The sequence below is a fragment of the Pongo pygmaeus genome, chromosome 10 (genome assembly GCF_028885625.2).
Source record: "Pongo pygmaeus isolate AG05252 chromosome 10, NHGRI_mPonPyg2-v2.0_pri, whole genome shotgun sequence".
NCBI lineage: Eukaryota > Metazoa > Chordata > Mammalia > Primates > Hominidae > Pongo > Pongo pygmaeus.
The window spans coordinates 123158230-123170596 of record NC_072383.2 but is presented as its reverse complement, the minus strand read 5'-3'; the positions used below and the strand labels follow the sequence as shown (position 1 = coordinate 123170596).

The following is a 12367-nucleotide window of genomic DNA, read 5'->3' as shown; positions in this document are numbered from 1 at the left end:
GTGAGCTCCTGGCTCCTGCCCTGAATGCCGGTGCTGTACCCTGCTCAGTGTCCTCTTTCTCTGTCCCACAGACGGTGGCTGAGTGCGTCCTCTATTACTACCTGACCAAGAAGAATGAGAACTATAAAAGCCTGGTGAGACGGAGCTATCGGCGCCGCGGCAAGGGCCAGGTAAGAGGCGAGGTGGGGGTGACTGTCCTTGCAGGCTCCCTGCACGCTCAGCAACCACTTGCTTGGTGGCCAGCACCCCGCATGGCTGGCGGTAACTGTCACCATGAGTTGTTGTTGCTTGGCCACCGGCAGTGTGAGTGCAGGCTCCCCTCCGTGGTGGCAGCAGGTGTGGGGAGACCCCCTCTGGGGTGCTCACCCTGCTGGGCTATCTCGAGCCTCCTGTAGTGGCCAGGAAAATAGCTGGGGAGAAACAGCCACGGGCCTCCTCAGCCTGCAAAATCCCAGACTCCTGACTGGGTGACCTGTGATCTCTGTGTGTAGAAAGGCTACATTCCAAAAGTAAGGGCTTCCCGGGATGACTTGGGGTAGTTCACAAACTTTACATGTTTAAAATGTTAATGGTTGTGTGTGTTTATCTTAATGCATACTTGAAAGAAAAAATAGCCAGTACTTCAGCTCGCTGTTTTTTCAGACGCCGTTGCTTGGGATGAGACTGAAAGATTATTTATGCTAGAGCAGGGGCTGGCAGACTGGGACTCTGGGGCTAATCCGGCCCACCATCTGTTCTTGTGAATAAAGTTTTATTGGAACACAGCCATGCCTGTTTGTTTACATATTACCATGGCAGCGTCCTTGCTGCTCTGGTGGAGTTGCATAGTTGTGACCAAAAGTGTACGGTGTACAGGGTCTCAAATGTTTACTATCTGGCCCTTCATAGAAAAAGTTTGCTTTTTCCTCTGAGTTAGAGGAAAAGGAGTTGGTTTGAAAAAATATCCAGTAAATAATGGTAGAGATGAGAGGCTCAGTGGCACGCCTTTGAAAGGGGGATCCTGGGTGCTCGGTGTTTGGGAGAATTTGTTTTGCATCTCGGCTCTTGAAGCATCGTCTCAGAGCAGATGCTGGGAGCACCACATGGAGGAGGCTGGTGGAGGCAGTGGGCACTCTGGTGGCTGCTGGATTGGAGTCAGTCGAGGCATTTCCTTCCTGGGGGCCTCAGTGGCTGGGGGGGCCGGGCGAGAGTGACAAAGGCCAAGAATAGCACGAGCCGCGTGGAGCGTCCTTGCAAACTGGGGGTGGATTCTGGAAGCACTACCATGCCTGGCATCCCAGCGAAGTCTTCGTAGGCAGGAGTGGCGTGCCTCAAAGGGACTGGAGGGACCAGCTTTTCTAGGTCCCTCTGAGGGTCACTGACTGCTTTCTTACACCCCTAATGCCAAGCCAGATGTGTGGCCTACAAGTCCCCATCTTCTTTGGACAAACCTTTGTGTGGACCTGAGGCCTAAAGCCCACTTTGTGTCAAGCCCAGGCCCAGAGCAGCTCCAGTTGGCCGGTAGACACAAAGTGTCCCCAGAGAATGGTAAAGCCGTTGTTTTGCACCCACAAGGCTGGTTGGACTGTGCCTGGAGAGGCTGCAGGGGGGAGAAGGTGGCTGGTACTCCCTATAGTGGCATCCTCTAGCCCCTCCCCAGAGGTGCCCGCCTTCCCTTTCCCAGGCTGCCAGAGGTCGAGACCCGTAAGGCATTGAGACCAGCCATCACGGGTTGGGGGCAGGGTCCCAGTGTCTGCCGTGAAACAGACACTTTCCTACAGCGTAAGGAAACTCCCATGAAGGAAACGAGGCTGTTGTCAGGAGCATGAGCCACCCCTTGCCACATTCCGAACGTCCAGCCACGATGCCTGGGGCTGAGCTCGGTCCTTATCCGCAGGGATCGTGGAAGGGTGGCTGCGTTTGTGGAGAGGGTTTTCTTGTCTAGTTTTCTGTAGCCAGAGTTGACCAGTCTGCTTGCCCTTCTAACAGATGTGTAAAACCAAGGCTGAGTGGCACAGAGCATGTATTCCAAAGACGTAGCTATGTTTTATTTTTGTTTTTTTGGGTTTTTTTTTTTTTTTTTTTTTTTTTGAGATGGAGTTTCACACTGTCACCCAGGCCGGAGTGCAGTGGCACGATCCCAGCTCACTGCAACCTCCGCCTCCCGGGTTAGAGTGATTCTCATGCCTCAGCCTCCCAAGTGCATTACAGGTGCGTGCCACTGCATCCTGCTAATTTTTTGTATTTATAATAGAGACGGGGTTTCACTGTGTTGCCCAGGCTGGTCTCGAACTCCTGACCTAGATGATCCACCTGCCTTGGCCTCCCAAAGTGCTGGGATTACAGGCATGAGCCACTGTGCCCAGCCGCTATGGTGTTTTTGAAATTGAAGTGCATTCAGGAATTTTCTAGACTGAGAGGCAAAAAAGTAAGTGCCAGGCAGGGAGTATATAGATGCTGAGGTATGAGAGGCAGGAGGGAGTGGTGGGGATTGTGACAAAGGAAGGGTGGCTAATGGCCTCAAGAGGTATTTGGAAAACATCATCAGGTGTCTGTTGGGCACCTACTGTATGCTCATTCTCTTGCTGGCCTTCCCAGTTCCCCTCCCATGACCTGTGTGGGGGCATTGAGGCTGGGCTTGTGGTGGGAGCCCTTCCTGGTAGCTGGGCTGGAGGCTCTGAAGAGCAGAGGCCCATCCCCTCCCGCTGTGTGAGAGCCACATTTGCACAGACGGAGGTGGGGAGACCCTGGTAATTTAAGAAGGGTGGGGGGTGTCGGTGCCCGGCATATCCTGTTGTAGAGGCCTGGCCTGTACTCTGGTAGAGTGAGTGTCCAGTGGAGTGAGTGTCCGGCCTGCTCTCAGGAGTAAGTGTCTGGCCTGCGCTCCATGGAGTGACTGTCCGGCCTGCCCTCCGGGGAGTGACTGTCCGGCCTGCCCTCCGTGGAGTGACTGTCCGGCCTGCCCTCCGTGGAGTGACTGTCTGGCCTGCCTTCCGTGGAGTGAGTGTCCGGCCTGCCCTCCGTGGAGTGACTGTCCGGCCTGCCCTCCGTGGAGTGAGTGTCCGGCCTGCCCTCCGTGGAGTGAGTGTCCGGCCTGCCCTCCGTGGAGTGACTGTCCGGCCTGCCCTCTGTGGAGTGAGTGTCCGGCCTGCTCTCCGTGGAGTCAGTGTCCGTCTTGCTCTCCGTGGAGTGAGTGTCCGGCCTGCTCTCCGTGGAGTGAGTGTCCGGCTTGCCATCCGTGGAGTGACTGTCCGGCCTGCCCTCTGTGGAGTGAGTGTCCGGCCTGCTCTCCGTGGAGTCAGTGTCCGTCTTGCTCTCCGTGGAGTGAGTGTCCGGCCTGCTCTCCGTGGAGTGAGTGTCCGGCCTGCCCTCCGTGGAGTGAGTGTCCGGCCTGCCCTCCGTGGAGTGAGTGTCCGGCCTGCCCTCCGTGGAGTGAGTGTCCGGCCTGCCCTCCGTGGAGTGAGTGTCCGGCCTGCCCTCCGTGGAGTGAGTGTCCGGCCTGCCCTCCGTAGTGAGTGTCCGGCCTGCCCTCCGTGGAGTGAGTGTCCGGCCTGCTCTCCGTGGAGTGAGTATCCGGCTTGCTCTCAGGAGTGAGTGTCCGGGTTGCTCTCAGGAGTGACTGTCCGGCCTGCTCTCCGTGGAGTGAGTGTCCGGCCTGCTCTCCGTGGAGTGAGTGTCCGGCCTGCTCTCCGTGGAGTGAGTGTCCGGCTTGCTCTCAGGAGTGAGTGTCCGGCTTGCTCTCAGGAGTGACTGTCCGGCCTGCTCTCCGTGGAGTGAGTGTCCGGCTTGCTCTCAGGAGTGAGTGTCCGGCCTGCTCTCGGCGGAGTGAATGTCCAGCTTGCTGACTCATCCGCTGATTGAGCATTTATTGTGTGCAGGACATGGGGAGCTTCATGCTGGTTGTTCAGAGCCATTGTAAACAGGTGGCTTCAAAACAGTGCTGCGGGTCTCCCTGTGCGGCGGGTCTCCCTGTGCAGCGGGTCTATCTGTGCCGTGGGGACTCCCTGTGCCGCGGGGTCTCCCTGTGCCACGGGTCTTCCTGGGAGGTGGCATTGGTGGCACATCCTTGAAGACTCCGTAGAATAAAGGGCCCCAAAGATGAGGTTGAGGAGCAGCCCCACAGGTGGACAGGGATGGGGCCCTCAAGTGCAAAGGCAGGGAGCATGAGAGACCGCGCGTGTCTTCAGGAACAGCAGGGGGCCTGAGTCTGGATTCATGGGGGTCCCGGTACCTCCCAGGGCCTTAAAGGAACAAAGAAATGCAGAAGATTATGTGACCCTCTTTCTTTTGCTCACTTTTGATGGGTAAATAGAGATTTTTTACCCTGTGAAAAATAGAAGTGCAAACTTGATAGATAACAGCTCACACTTGACTTCCGTGTCTGGGAAGGGAGTAGGGAGTGGTGAGGCCTGTGGCTCACTACAGAGCTTGGGCCCCGTCTCAGCTCCAGTCGACGCTTGGCCAGTGGCCCTGAATTGCCAGGTGTTCTGATCTTTGATGATGAGCTGGAAATCTAGTTTTATGTGAAACTGCCTGATTTTAAATCTTAGGTCACATTTTTTAAAAAGGGAAAAAACAGCTCAACACTGTATATGCCACACAACTCTTACTTGCTGTTGAAATCACCCCCAGCCCCTAGTAGAAGACCTCTGGGTTAGACTACAGTGAGACTGGGGGAGGAGGACATTAGATGCCTGGGGCCAGGCTGGGGCAACGCGGAAGCCCTAGAATGTTCCATAGCAGGGAGGAAACATGCGCCTCTTTACACCGGAGATGTCCTGGCTTAGCCGTGGTATCTGCGGTGGCTGGGAGTTGGTGGGGCTTTGCTGGTGAGTTTTTATCCCCTGCTGAAGCTGCTGTTCCAGGCAGGGGCTCCCAGGATGGGGAAATGATGCTTGTCTGCTCTGCCTCTCTCAGAAAGATGGCAGAAAGCAAGCCAAGCAGGAGGTCCCTGTCTGTCTCCAGGGCTCGCCCCTTCCTCGGATCAGCTGCGTTTGCTAAGGAGGTGGTGGCGTGGCCTGAACCCTGCCAGGGAGGGAGATTTATACTCATATCCTGGAACAGCTTCTGTGCCAGGTAGATCCACTGCCCTGCCACCCCCCACAGGCCTGGTTCACAACCACGGGGTAAACAAGGGTTCTCAAGTGCTAACTCTGGGGCTGAGAGTCCTGTCTGCCCCATGGCAGCAAGGAAAATCAGCGGCAGCCTCAGGCTCAGTCTGTCTTGTTAAGTGGAGATGCAGTGACTGCCGCCAGCTGAGCATCTCTGTCTGTGGCTGGGTTTGTGGAGCCACTGACACTGCTGATCAGTCTGCCCCAGGTGAGGGTGCGGCAGGCCTGGGGTGGGCCCAGCACCGCTGCTTGGAAGGCTGCGGTGACGGACGGGAGGTGTAGGCAGTGGTGGGCTCTGAGTGCGCCAAGGCTGTGAGCACACAGAACCTGCAGCTCCTTAAGGAGGGTGGGGAGGTGAACTGAGACCACTCCCCACCCACTACCCTGCTGCCTCAGTATGGCCGGCACCTGCAGGCTGGGACAGGCATCCAGGACTCTCGGTGACTGTGGGCTGGGGAGCCACTGCCCTGTGCTCCAGGCACTGCAGGCACCCAGGGTACCTCTGTGGGCCAGTCCTTCTTTCTGACCTATCCTGGCAGCTCAGGCCTTGTGATAAGATGGGAATCCCTGGCCATGGAGCACACGAGCCCCTGCCCAGCCCCACGCCCCTCACAGCTGCCCCAGGACACTTGTCCATGCTTCTCTCTCCCTCACAGGTTTCTGAGTGAGCAGACACAGCCCCTTCCCCCTACCGTGACACGGGCCCCCTCCCCAGGCACCACGGGAAGATGGAGAACCCGGGTCTTCCCAGCCAGTGAGCCCACACACCCTCAGGGGTAGGGTGCCCACTGCCAGGGGATGCTGTCTGCCTCTTCCCCGACGTCATCTAGTGGGAGGGAGCTCGAGCTCCCTTCTTCATGGTGTTTCTCTGGAGGGCAGCAGGTCGGGTTCTCCCTGCCTTCCTGGGCCCTCTAGTTTTAGAAGAAGACTTAGGTTATCTCAGACAATATGCATTGGACCCCTTGATGGCTGGTGGGGGATGGGACCTAGGAGTCCAGTGAGACATGGGAGCCTTGTCAAAATTCCAGGGGCACCTGGCCCTGCCGTGTGATGGGGATGGGTGCTGCTGGCCGCTGTGGTGGCAATGGCGATGATGGTGATGGCGATGGCAGTAGTGATGGTGCCGGCTGACAGTCATGCAGCATTATCGCTTGGCCGCCGTGGTGGTGATGACGATGATGGTGATGATGATGGCGACAGTGATGGTGCCGGCCAATAGTCATGCAGCACTATCGCCACACACTGTGATGATTTCAACCTCGCTAGTGTTGGGGAGAGGTGTGTAATTATCCCCATTGGCCAGATGAGGAGACAGAGGCACAGGGAGGTGAGGAAGCTTCCAAGGCGCCTGCTGAATGGCAGACTGAGAGTTCTAGCCTGGCACATGCAGCCTGGGGAGTTGGAAGGAGGCCCAGCCGTCCCCTCGGCAGCACACTGGCATTCAAGCCAGCCTTCTGGAAGCCAGCCCTGATCCTCCAAGTAGGACAGGCCTCTCCTGTGGTCTTTGCAGGAGCCCTGCGAGGGCAGGCGGCAGAGGGGCTCATGATGAGGCTCCATGTCAGTGGGGAGTCGGATGCTGGATGCGGGGACCCCAGGTGAGCCAGGCTCGATCTGTGCTGTGGAGACACCCTCTGATATGGGGTGGGTGGGAGTCCTGGGGTGGGACGGGGCTCAGTATCCCCCGCCACCACCTGTGTCTCTTCCCCTGCCATGTGTCCCTCAGCTCCTGGGGACAGCAGCTGGCCACTGTCTCTTTTTCTCTCAGCACCTCCACCGTTACCATATATGTCTTTGGGGAGTTGCTGAGGGCTTTTCCTCATCTCCCTCTCACCCTCCTTGTCTCTCCTCTCCATCTCTGTCTCCTGCTCTGCGTCTCTTGTGCTCTCTCAGCACCCCCACTCCTGGTGCACAGCCCCTCTCTCCTGGGTGGCTGTGGAGGCTGCTGTGGGTGGCCGCAGAGAGGCTGTGGTGCTTGTGGTCCTGGCGCAGTGCCCGTGGCTCCAGGCCACATCTCTGCTGAAGGCAGCCACGAGTGGCCGCTCTCATGTCATCAGGACAGATGCCGCTCGCAGGGGCTTTCCTGCCTCATGTTCCCAAGCTTGCTCGCCCCACAGACCCCCCAATAGGTGCCCATCGGATGCACAGTATATGCATGTTCATCCGGGGGCATTTATTCAGTGCCTACTGTATGCCAGGGTTGTCAGACTCTACCTTCAGATGCGAATCCGACCTTAATCCTTCAGAAAATAGGGTAAAGGGATAACCCGCGCCCGGCCCATCTCAACACCCCAGACTGCTCCGATTCCACGCTGCAGAGGTGGACACAAGGTGGGACTTCCGAGGTGTCGGGGAGTGGGCACGACCGCCCCTCCCAGGGTCAACAGCGCCCATGTGCCGCCTGTGGATTTCCCGAGTTGGGGGGTGCATGGCCCAGGACCAAGGACATGGGTGCCCCTCCTTTCGCCGTTTGTCAAGGTGGGATTGAAATGGAGGCTGTGGTGGGATCCCAAGGGAGGGGAAGCCTGTGGGCTGGGGGTGAGAAGTGACTCCAGGGACACTGGACCGTGCACTTTCCCCGGCAGTGAGGCTTCCGACTCCCTCAGACACCACTGACCACACCGGGATGGCTGTAGCCAGCATCCTGGGGCTGTGCCCTTCTGGAGTCCCCCTGTCCGAGGCCAAGGTCTGCCTTGTGAGGCGACGTGTCCCAGTCTGAGTCCTCAGATGTGAATGCATGTCGGAATCACCGGAAGGGCTGGGGAAACCCAGTCACTGGGCCGCACCCCTCACCCCACAATAGAGTCGAGATCCAAGACTCTGCATTTCCAAGGAGCTCCCAAGCGTTGGTCTAGGACCCTGCTGAGAACTTCGGTGCTGGGGGTCAGCCCCCGAGCAGGGAACAGGGTGGCTGAAGGGGTTGTTAAGCCCGAGGTGGGTTACCCCACAGCCCAGATCACCCATGGGCGTACACTCAAGCTGGAACGGCCCTTCCCAGGTGTTTGGGGTGGGCAACGGCCTCCCTGGCCAGGGCCCAACTTGGATGAGGCAGCTCTGAGCTGAGTTATTGTCAGCGGGCCTGACAGCCGACGGCAGCCAGCCCCTTCCAGAAGGGAGGTCTGGCCAGTCCAGCCCAGGAGGCAGCCTGTGCATCTGCATGTTTGCAAAGCCACGCTTCATAGATACTGTGGCCACCCGAATGCTTAACCACAGCCCGGTAGCAAGACGCCAGTGCCACCGTGTCATCTCAAGGACACCTGCCCTGTCTGAAGCGCTTGGACCAGGCCTGGACCTGTGCCGGCCCTTCTCCGCCCTGTCACCCCCACACCATGTGCCCTGTACCAAAGCAGTTTGTGTGTCATTTCGATGGTTGCGTTTCTGAAACTTGGATGGTTATAAAGTGGAATGTAAAAGTCCTTGATTAAAAGTGCTGGCCATGGGACATCTCTGGACTCAGACCCGCGCTGTGTGCGGCCGCCTTCACTCTGGCCCACCTTGGCATCCATGGCACTGGTGCTTAGCCTTGTGGCCGGCTGGAGGCGAGGGATGTGCGTGGCTGTTTGGAGTGGTGGGATTGCCTTCTTGTTTAATGGAGGGTGCCATCCTCTTTCTGGAAGCTTCTCTGTGTTCTGACATGGGGATTCAGGCCCGGGCGTAGGCTTTTGGAATGCTAGCCCCTCCACACCCACCCCCACGAGACCCCACACGCCTGAGCTTTGGCAAGGGAAGGCCGAGCCCCCACCTCCCGGAACCTGGCCCCTGAGATCGGCCGTGAGCAGCTTTTGAGCCTGGAGGCTGGGTTGAGGCCCGAGCATCCTCTCCTGGGCTCCGAGCCCCATCGCCACCACCCTGAGGTGAATCACAGACTGTGGGGCGGCAGGGGGAACAGCTCAAGCGCTGGCACAGTGGTTTATAGCCCGTGATTCATTGACGGAAGGGCCGCGTTATCCTAGTGAATTGCAAAACCAGAGCCCAGGAATGCTGGGGCCTGACTGCAGACCGTGGGGGAGCAAGGATGTGAGGCTGGCTAGGCCAGGTGGCAGGGCCCGGCCCCTGGTAGCCAACATGGCCTTCCCGCAGCAATGGGGGTTCATGTGGCCAAGGAGGTCTCTCTTTCTGCAGAGATGGGACACTGAGATGGGAACAGCCCGTCCTGGGCTCCAGTCATCCGGCCTGGGTCCGAGAAGGAAGCCCAGGGTGGCCAAGGCTCCGCCCCCGACTGCTGTCGTCCACTCTCCACTGTTCCCCATCTCTGTCCCTCTGGGTCTGCTCTACCCAAGCCCCCGGCTCTGAATCTCCTGCATTTTTCTAGGTTTCTCTCTCTCTCTCTGTGTGTGTGTGTGCGCGCACGCACGTGGGTGGCTACGTCTGTTTCTCTTCCCATGTCTTCCCCTTTCTATTTCTCTGTCTTTATCTCTGTGTCCACCTCTCGTCTCTCTCCGTGTGTGCTTTCCCGTCTCTCTCTCTTTCCCCCATCTTAAGTCTTTTAACTGTGTCTCTAGCTCTCTCCTCTTCTCTCTCTCCCCCATCTCTTCTCTTCCTCCTCCTCTGCCCCCTCCCCTCCTCACCCTGTCCCTGGGTCTCTCCTCTCACCCTTCCTCCTCCAGGTCTCTGCTCCTCCCCCACCTTTCTCCCTTTCTCTCTCCTCCCTCCCACTACAGCCCCCTGTCCCCTGCCTCCTCCGTCTCTCCTCTCCCAACTCTTTGCGGAGGGACTGGTGACCTTGTTCCTCTTGCTGGGGCACTCGGACAGCTTGCACAGGGAACAGTATGACCGGGAAGGCTGTTCCAGGGCAGGAGCAGCCAGGCTTGGTCCCTGGGGAGGGGCAGCCGCTGTGCGGTGGGTGCTGGTATTCAGGGCTAGCAGCCTCCCCTAGGTGCTGAAGTCACTTGATGGTGGGGACCAGTGGCAGGGCGGGCCAGATCACCTCAGGCTGTGTTTCAACTCCCAGGCTGAGGGCTTGTATCTTGTTTCAAACCCGCTGCCTGCTTGGGGCTGGGCCGGGATGGGCCCACAGCCTTCTGGTGGTACCGACTTTCCCAGGCCTGCCGGAGGAGGTGGCCGGGTCCTCTCCACTCAGGGGCAGCTGGGCTGGGCAGGATTGGGTGCAGTTTTAGGGTTGAAGTGAGCAGATGTCTCTGGTTTCCTGCCCAGCTTTGTGCTAGGTGGGGAGACAGTTGGGGGCTCCCCACGTCCTGCAGTCAGGGATGTTGCTCCCAGGGAAGGCAGCTGGTAGGTGGGCCGGAGCCCGGGGATGGAGCAGACCGGGCTGAGGAAAAGACCAACATGGCCTTCGCATGGGCCAGGATGCAGTGCAGGGGTGATCGCATCGGAGAGGCAGAAGGAGGTGGAAAATGTGAGCGCTCCCCAGGCAGCAGATCGGTCAGGATCGAGGGGGCCTGGGGGGCATCTCAAGCGGGGCTGCTGGAGTCAGGAAGTAGTTCCCAGAACGGCAGCTTTGGTGTCTGTGGCAGCTGGAGGCGCTGAGGGAGGGGCCCTGGCAGGCTCACAGGCGGCAGGTTGTCCCTGGGGGATGGGTGGTGTTTGAGTCTGTTCTGCAGGGATGTCATTCTAGGTGATGCCCTCGTGGACAAGACAAACAAGGTCACCCAGGTGCTGTGGCTCATGCCTGTAATCCCAGCACTTTGGGAGGCTGAGGTAGGTGGATCGCTTGAGCCCAGGAGTTCAAGACCAGCCAGGGCAACACAGTGAGACCCCCATCTCTACAAAAAAATTTAAAAATTAGCCGGGTGAGGTGGCTTGCTCCTGTGGTCCCAGCTTCTTGGGAGGCGGAGGTAGAAGGACTGCTTGAGCCCAGAAGGTGGAGGCCGCAGTGAGCCGTGATCATGCCACTGTGCACTTCAGCCTGGGCAACAGAGCAAGACCCTGCCTCCAAAAAAAAAAGGGCAAACAAGGTCCCTGGAGCTGACACCATGGGGGACTTGGACCATGCACAAGTCAATCAGCATGGCAATTTGAGAGAGTGTTAAAGGGCAAACATGTAAGCCAGGGTCAGGAGGCCACTTCTGGGCAGGAGGGCAGCTTTTAGGGGGCTGGCCCCAAGGCTTCTCTGAGGAGGTGTCCCTTGGGCTCAGACCTGAGTAATAAGAAGGGACTGGCCAGACAGAAGTTGGGGGAGCACCCCAGGCCGTGGGCACAGCACGTGCAAAGGCCCTGAAGCAGGAACATGCAGGCCATCTTCCAGGAGACAATTGGTGGGTATGGGGAGAGCTGCCCGGAGGGAGGCGGGCAGGGGCCAGGAATCTCAGCCTCAGAGCAGGAGCAGGGACTGTGGATTTGATGCCGAGTTGCGGGACGGGATCTGAATTAGGATTTACAAAGAGCCTCGGCTGGCACAGCACACATCTGTACAGGCGGAACAGGCTTCCATGTGCGTGTTAAATGTTGCTCACGTTCTGTCGACACGCATCTTTCTGCCGTGGAGTGCTGGTAAATGTTTAACAACCAGCTTTCTGTAGGGGGAAGCTGCGTTTGTAGCACGTGCCGGTTGCCATGGTGTAAATAAATCCTCTCACCGTGCCCAGTGCCACGCGACAACGTGCTGCTGCTGACTTGGAACTGGGGAAAGATGCCCCTAGCACCAAGCTCTCTTATCCTGTCTTCACCCTGTGCGTGGAGTTGGCGGAAGTCGCCTCCACCACACGGATGACTTCGTAGCTCCATGTAGCCAGATGATCAGGAAGCAATGCCCTTGGAGTGCTTGTAACCTTTGTTTTCTTTCTTTAAAAAAAGTTTATTATTTTTTTAGAGATGGAGTCTCGCTCTGTCACCTAGGCTAGCATGCAGTGGTACAGTTGAAGCTCGCTGCAGCCTTGATCTCCCAGATTTAAGCTTTCCTCCCACCTTAGCCTCCTGAGTAGCTGGGACTACAGGGATGCACCACCTAATTAAAATTAGCACCACTAGCTAATTTGTAGTGACAGGGTCTCACTATGTTGCCCAGGCTGGTCTGAACTCCAAGCCCTAGACGATCCTCCTGCCTGGCCCTCCCAAAGCACTGAGATTACAGGTGTGAGTTACCTTGCCCGGCCATAATTTCTTTAATTGTAAGGTTATGTGTTTCCATTTTTAATAATGGCCATGAGCTGGTAGCCACTGGCTCCAACAAACCTTGGTATATCTTTTTTTTTTTTTGAGACAGAGTCTCTCTCTGTCGCTCAGGCTGGAGTGCCGTGGCGTGATCTCGGCTTACTGCCAGCTCCACCTCCCAGGTTCACACCATTCTCCTGCCTCAGCCTCCCGAGTAGCTGGGACTACAG

General features: G+C 57.8%; 1 protein-coding gene across 50 annotated transcripts in view; it reads left to right on the top strand.

Moving 5' to 3' along the window:
- NCOR2 (nuclear receptor corepressor 2) overlaps positions 1–12367 on the top strand; it is a 246677-nt gene that overhangs the window by 150683 nt on the left and 83627 nt on the right. For all 50 annotated transcript variants that reach the window (XM_054444031.2, XM_054444024.2, XM_054444029.2 and 47 more), the window contains exon 15: positions 72–170. In XM_054444031.2, the coding sequence (XP_054300006.1) occupies positions 72–170 (99 nt within the window). The remainder of the gene's footprint in view (positions 1–71; positions 171–12367) is intronic.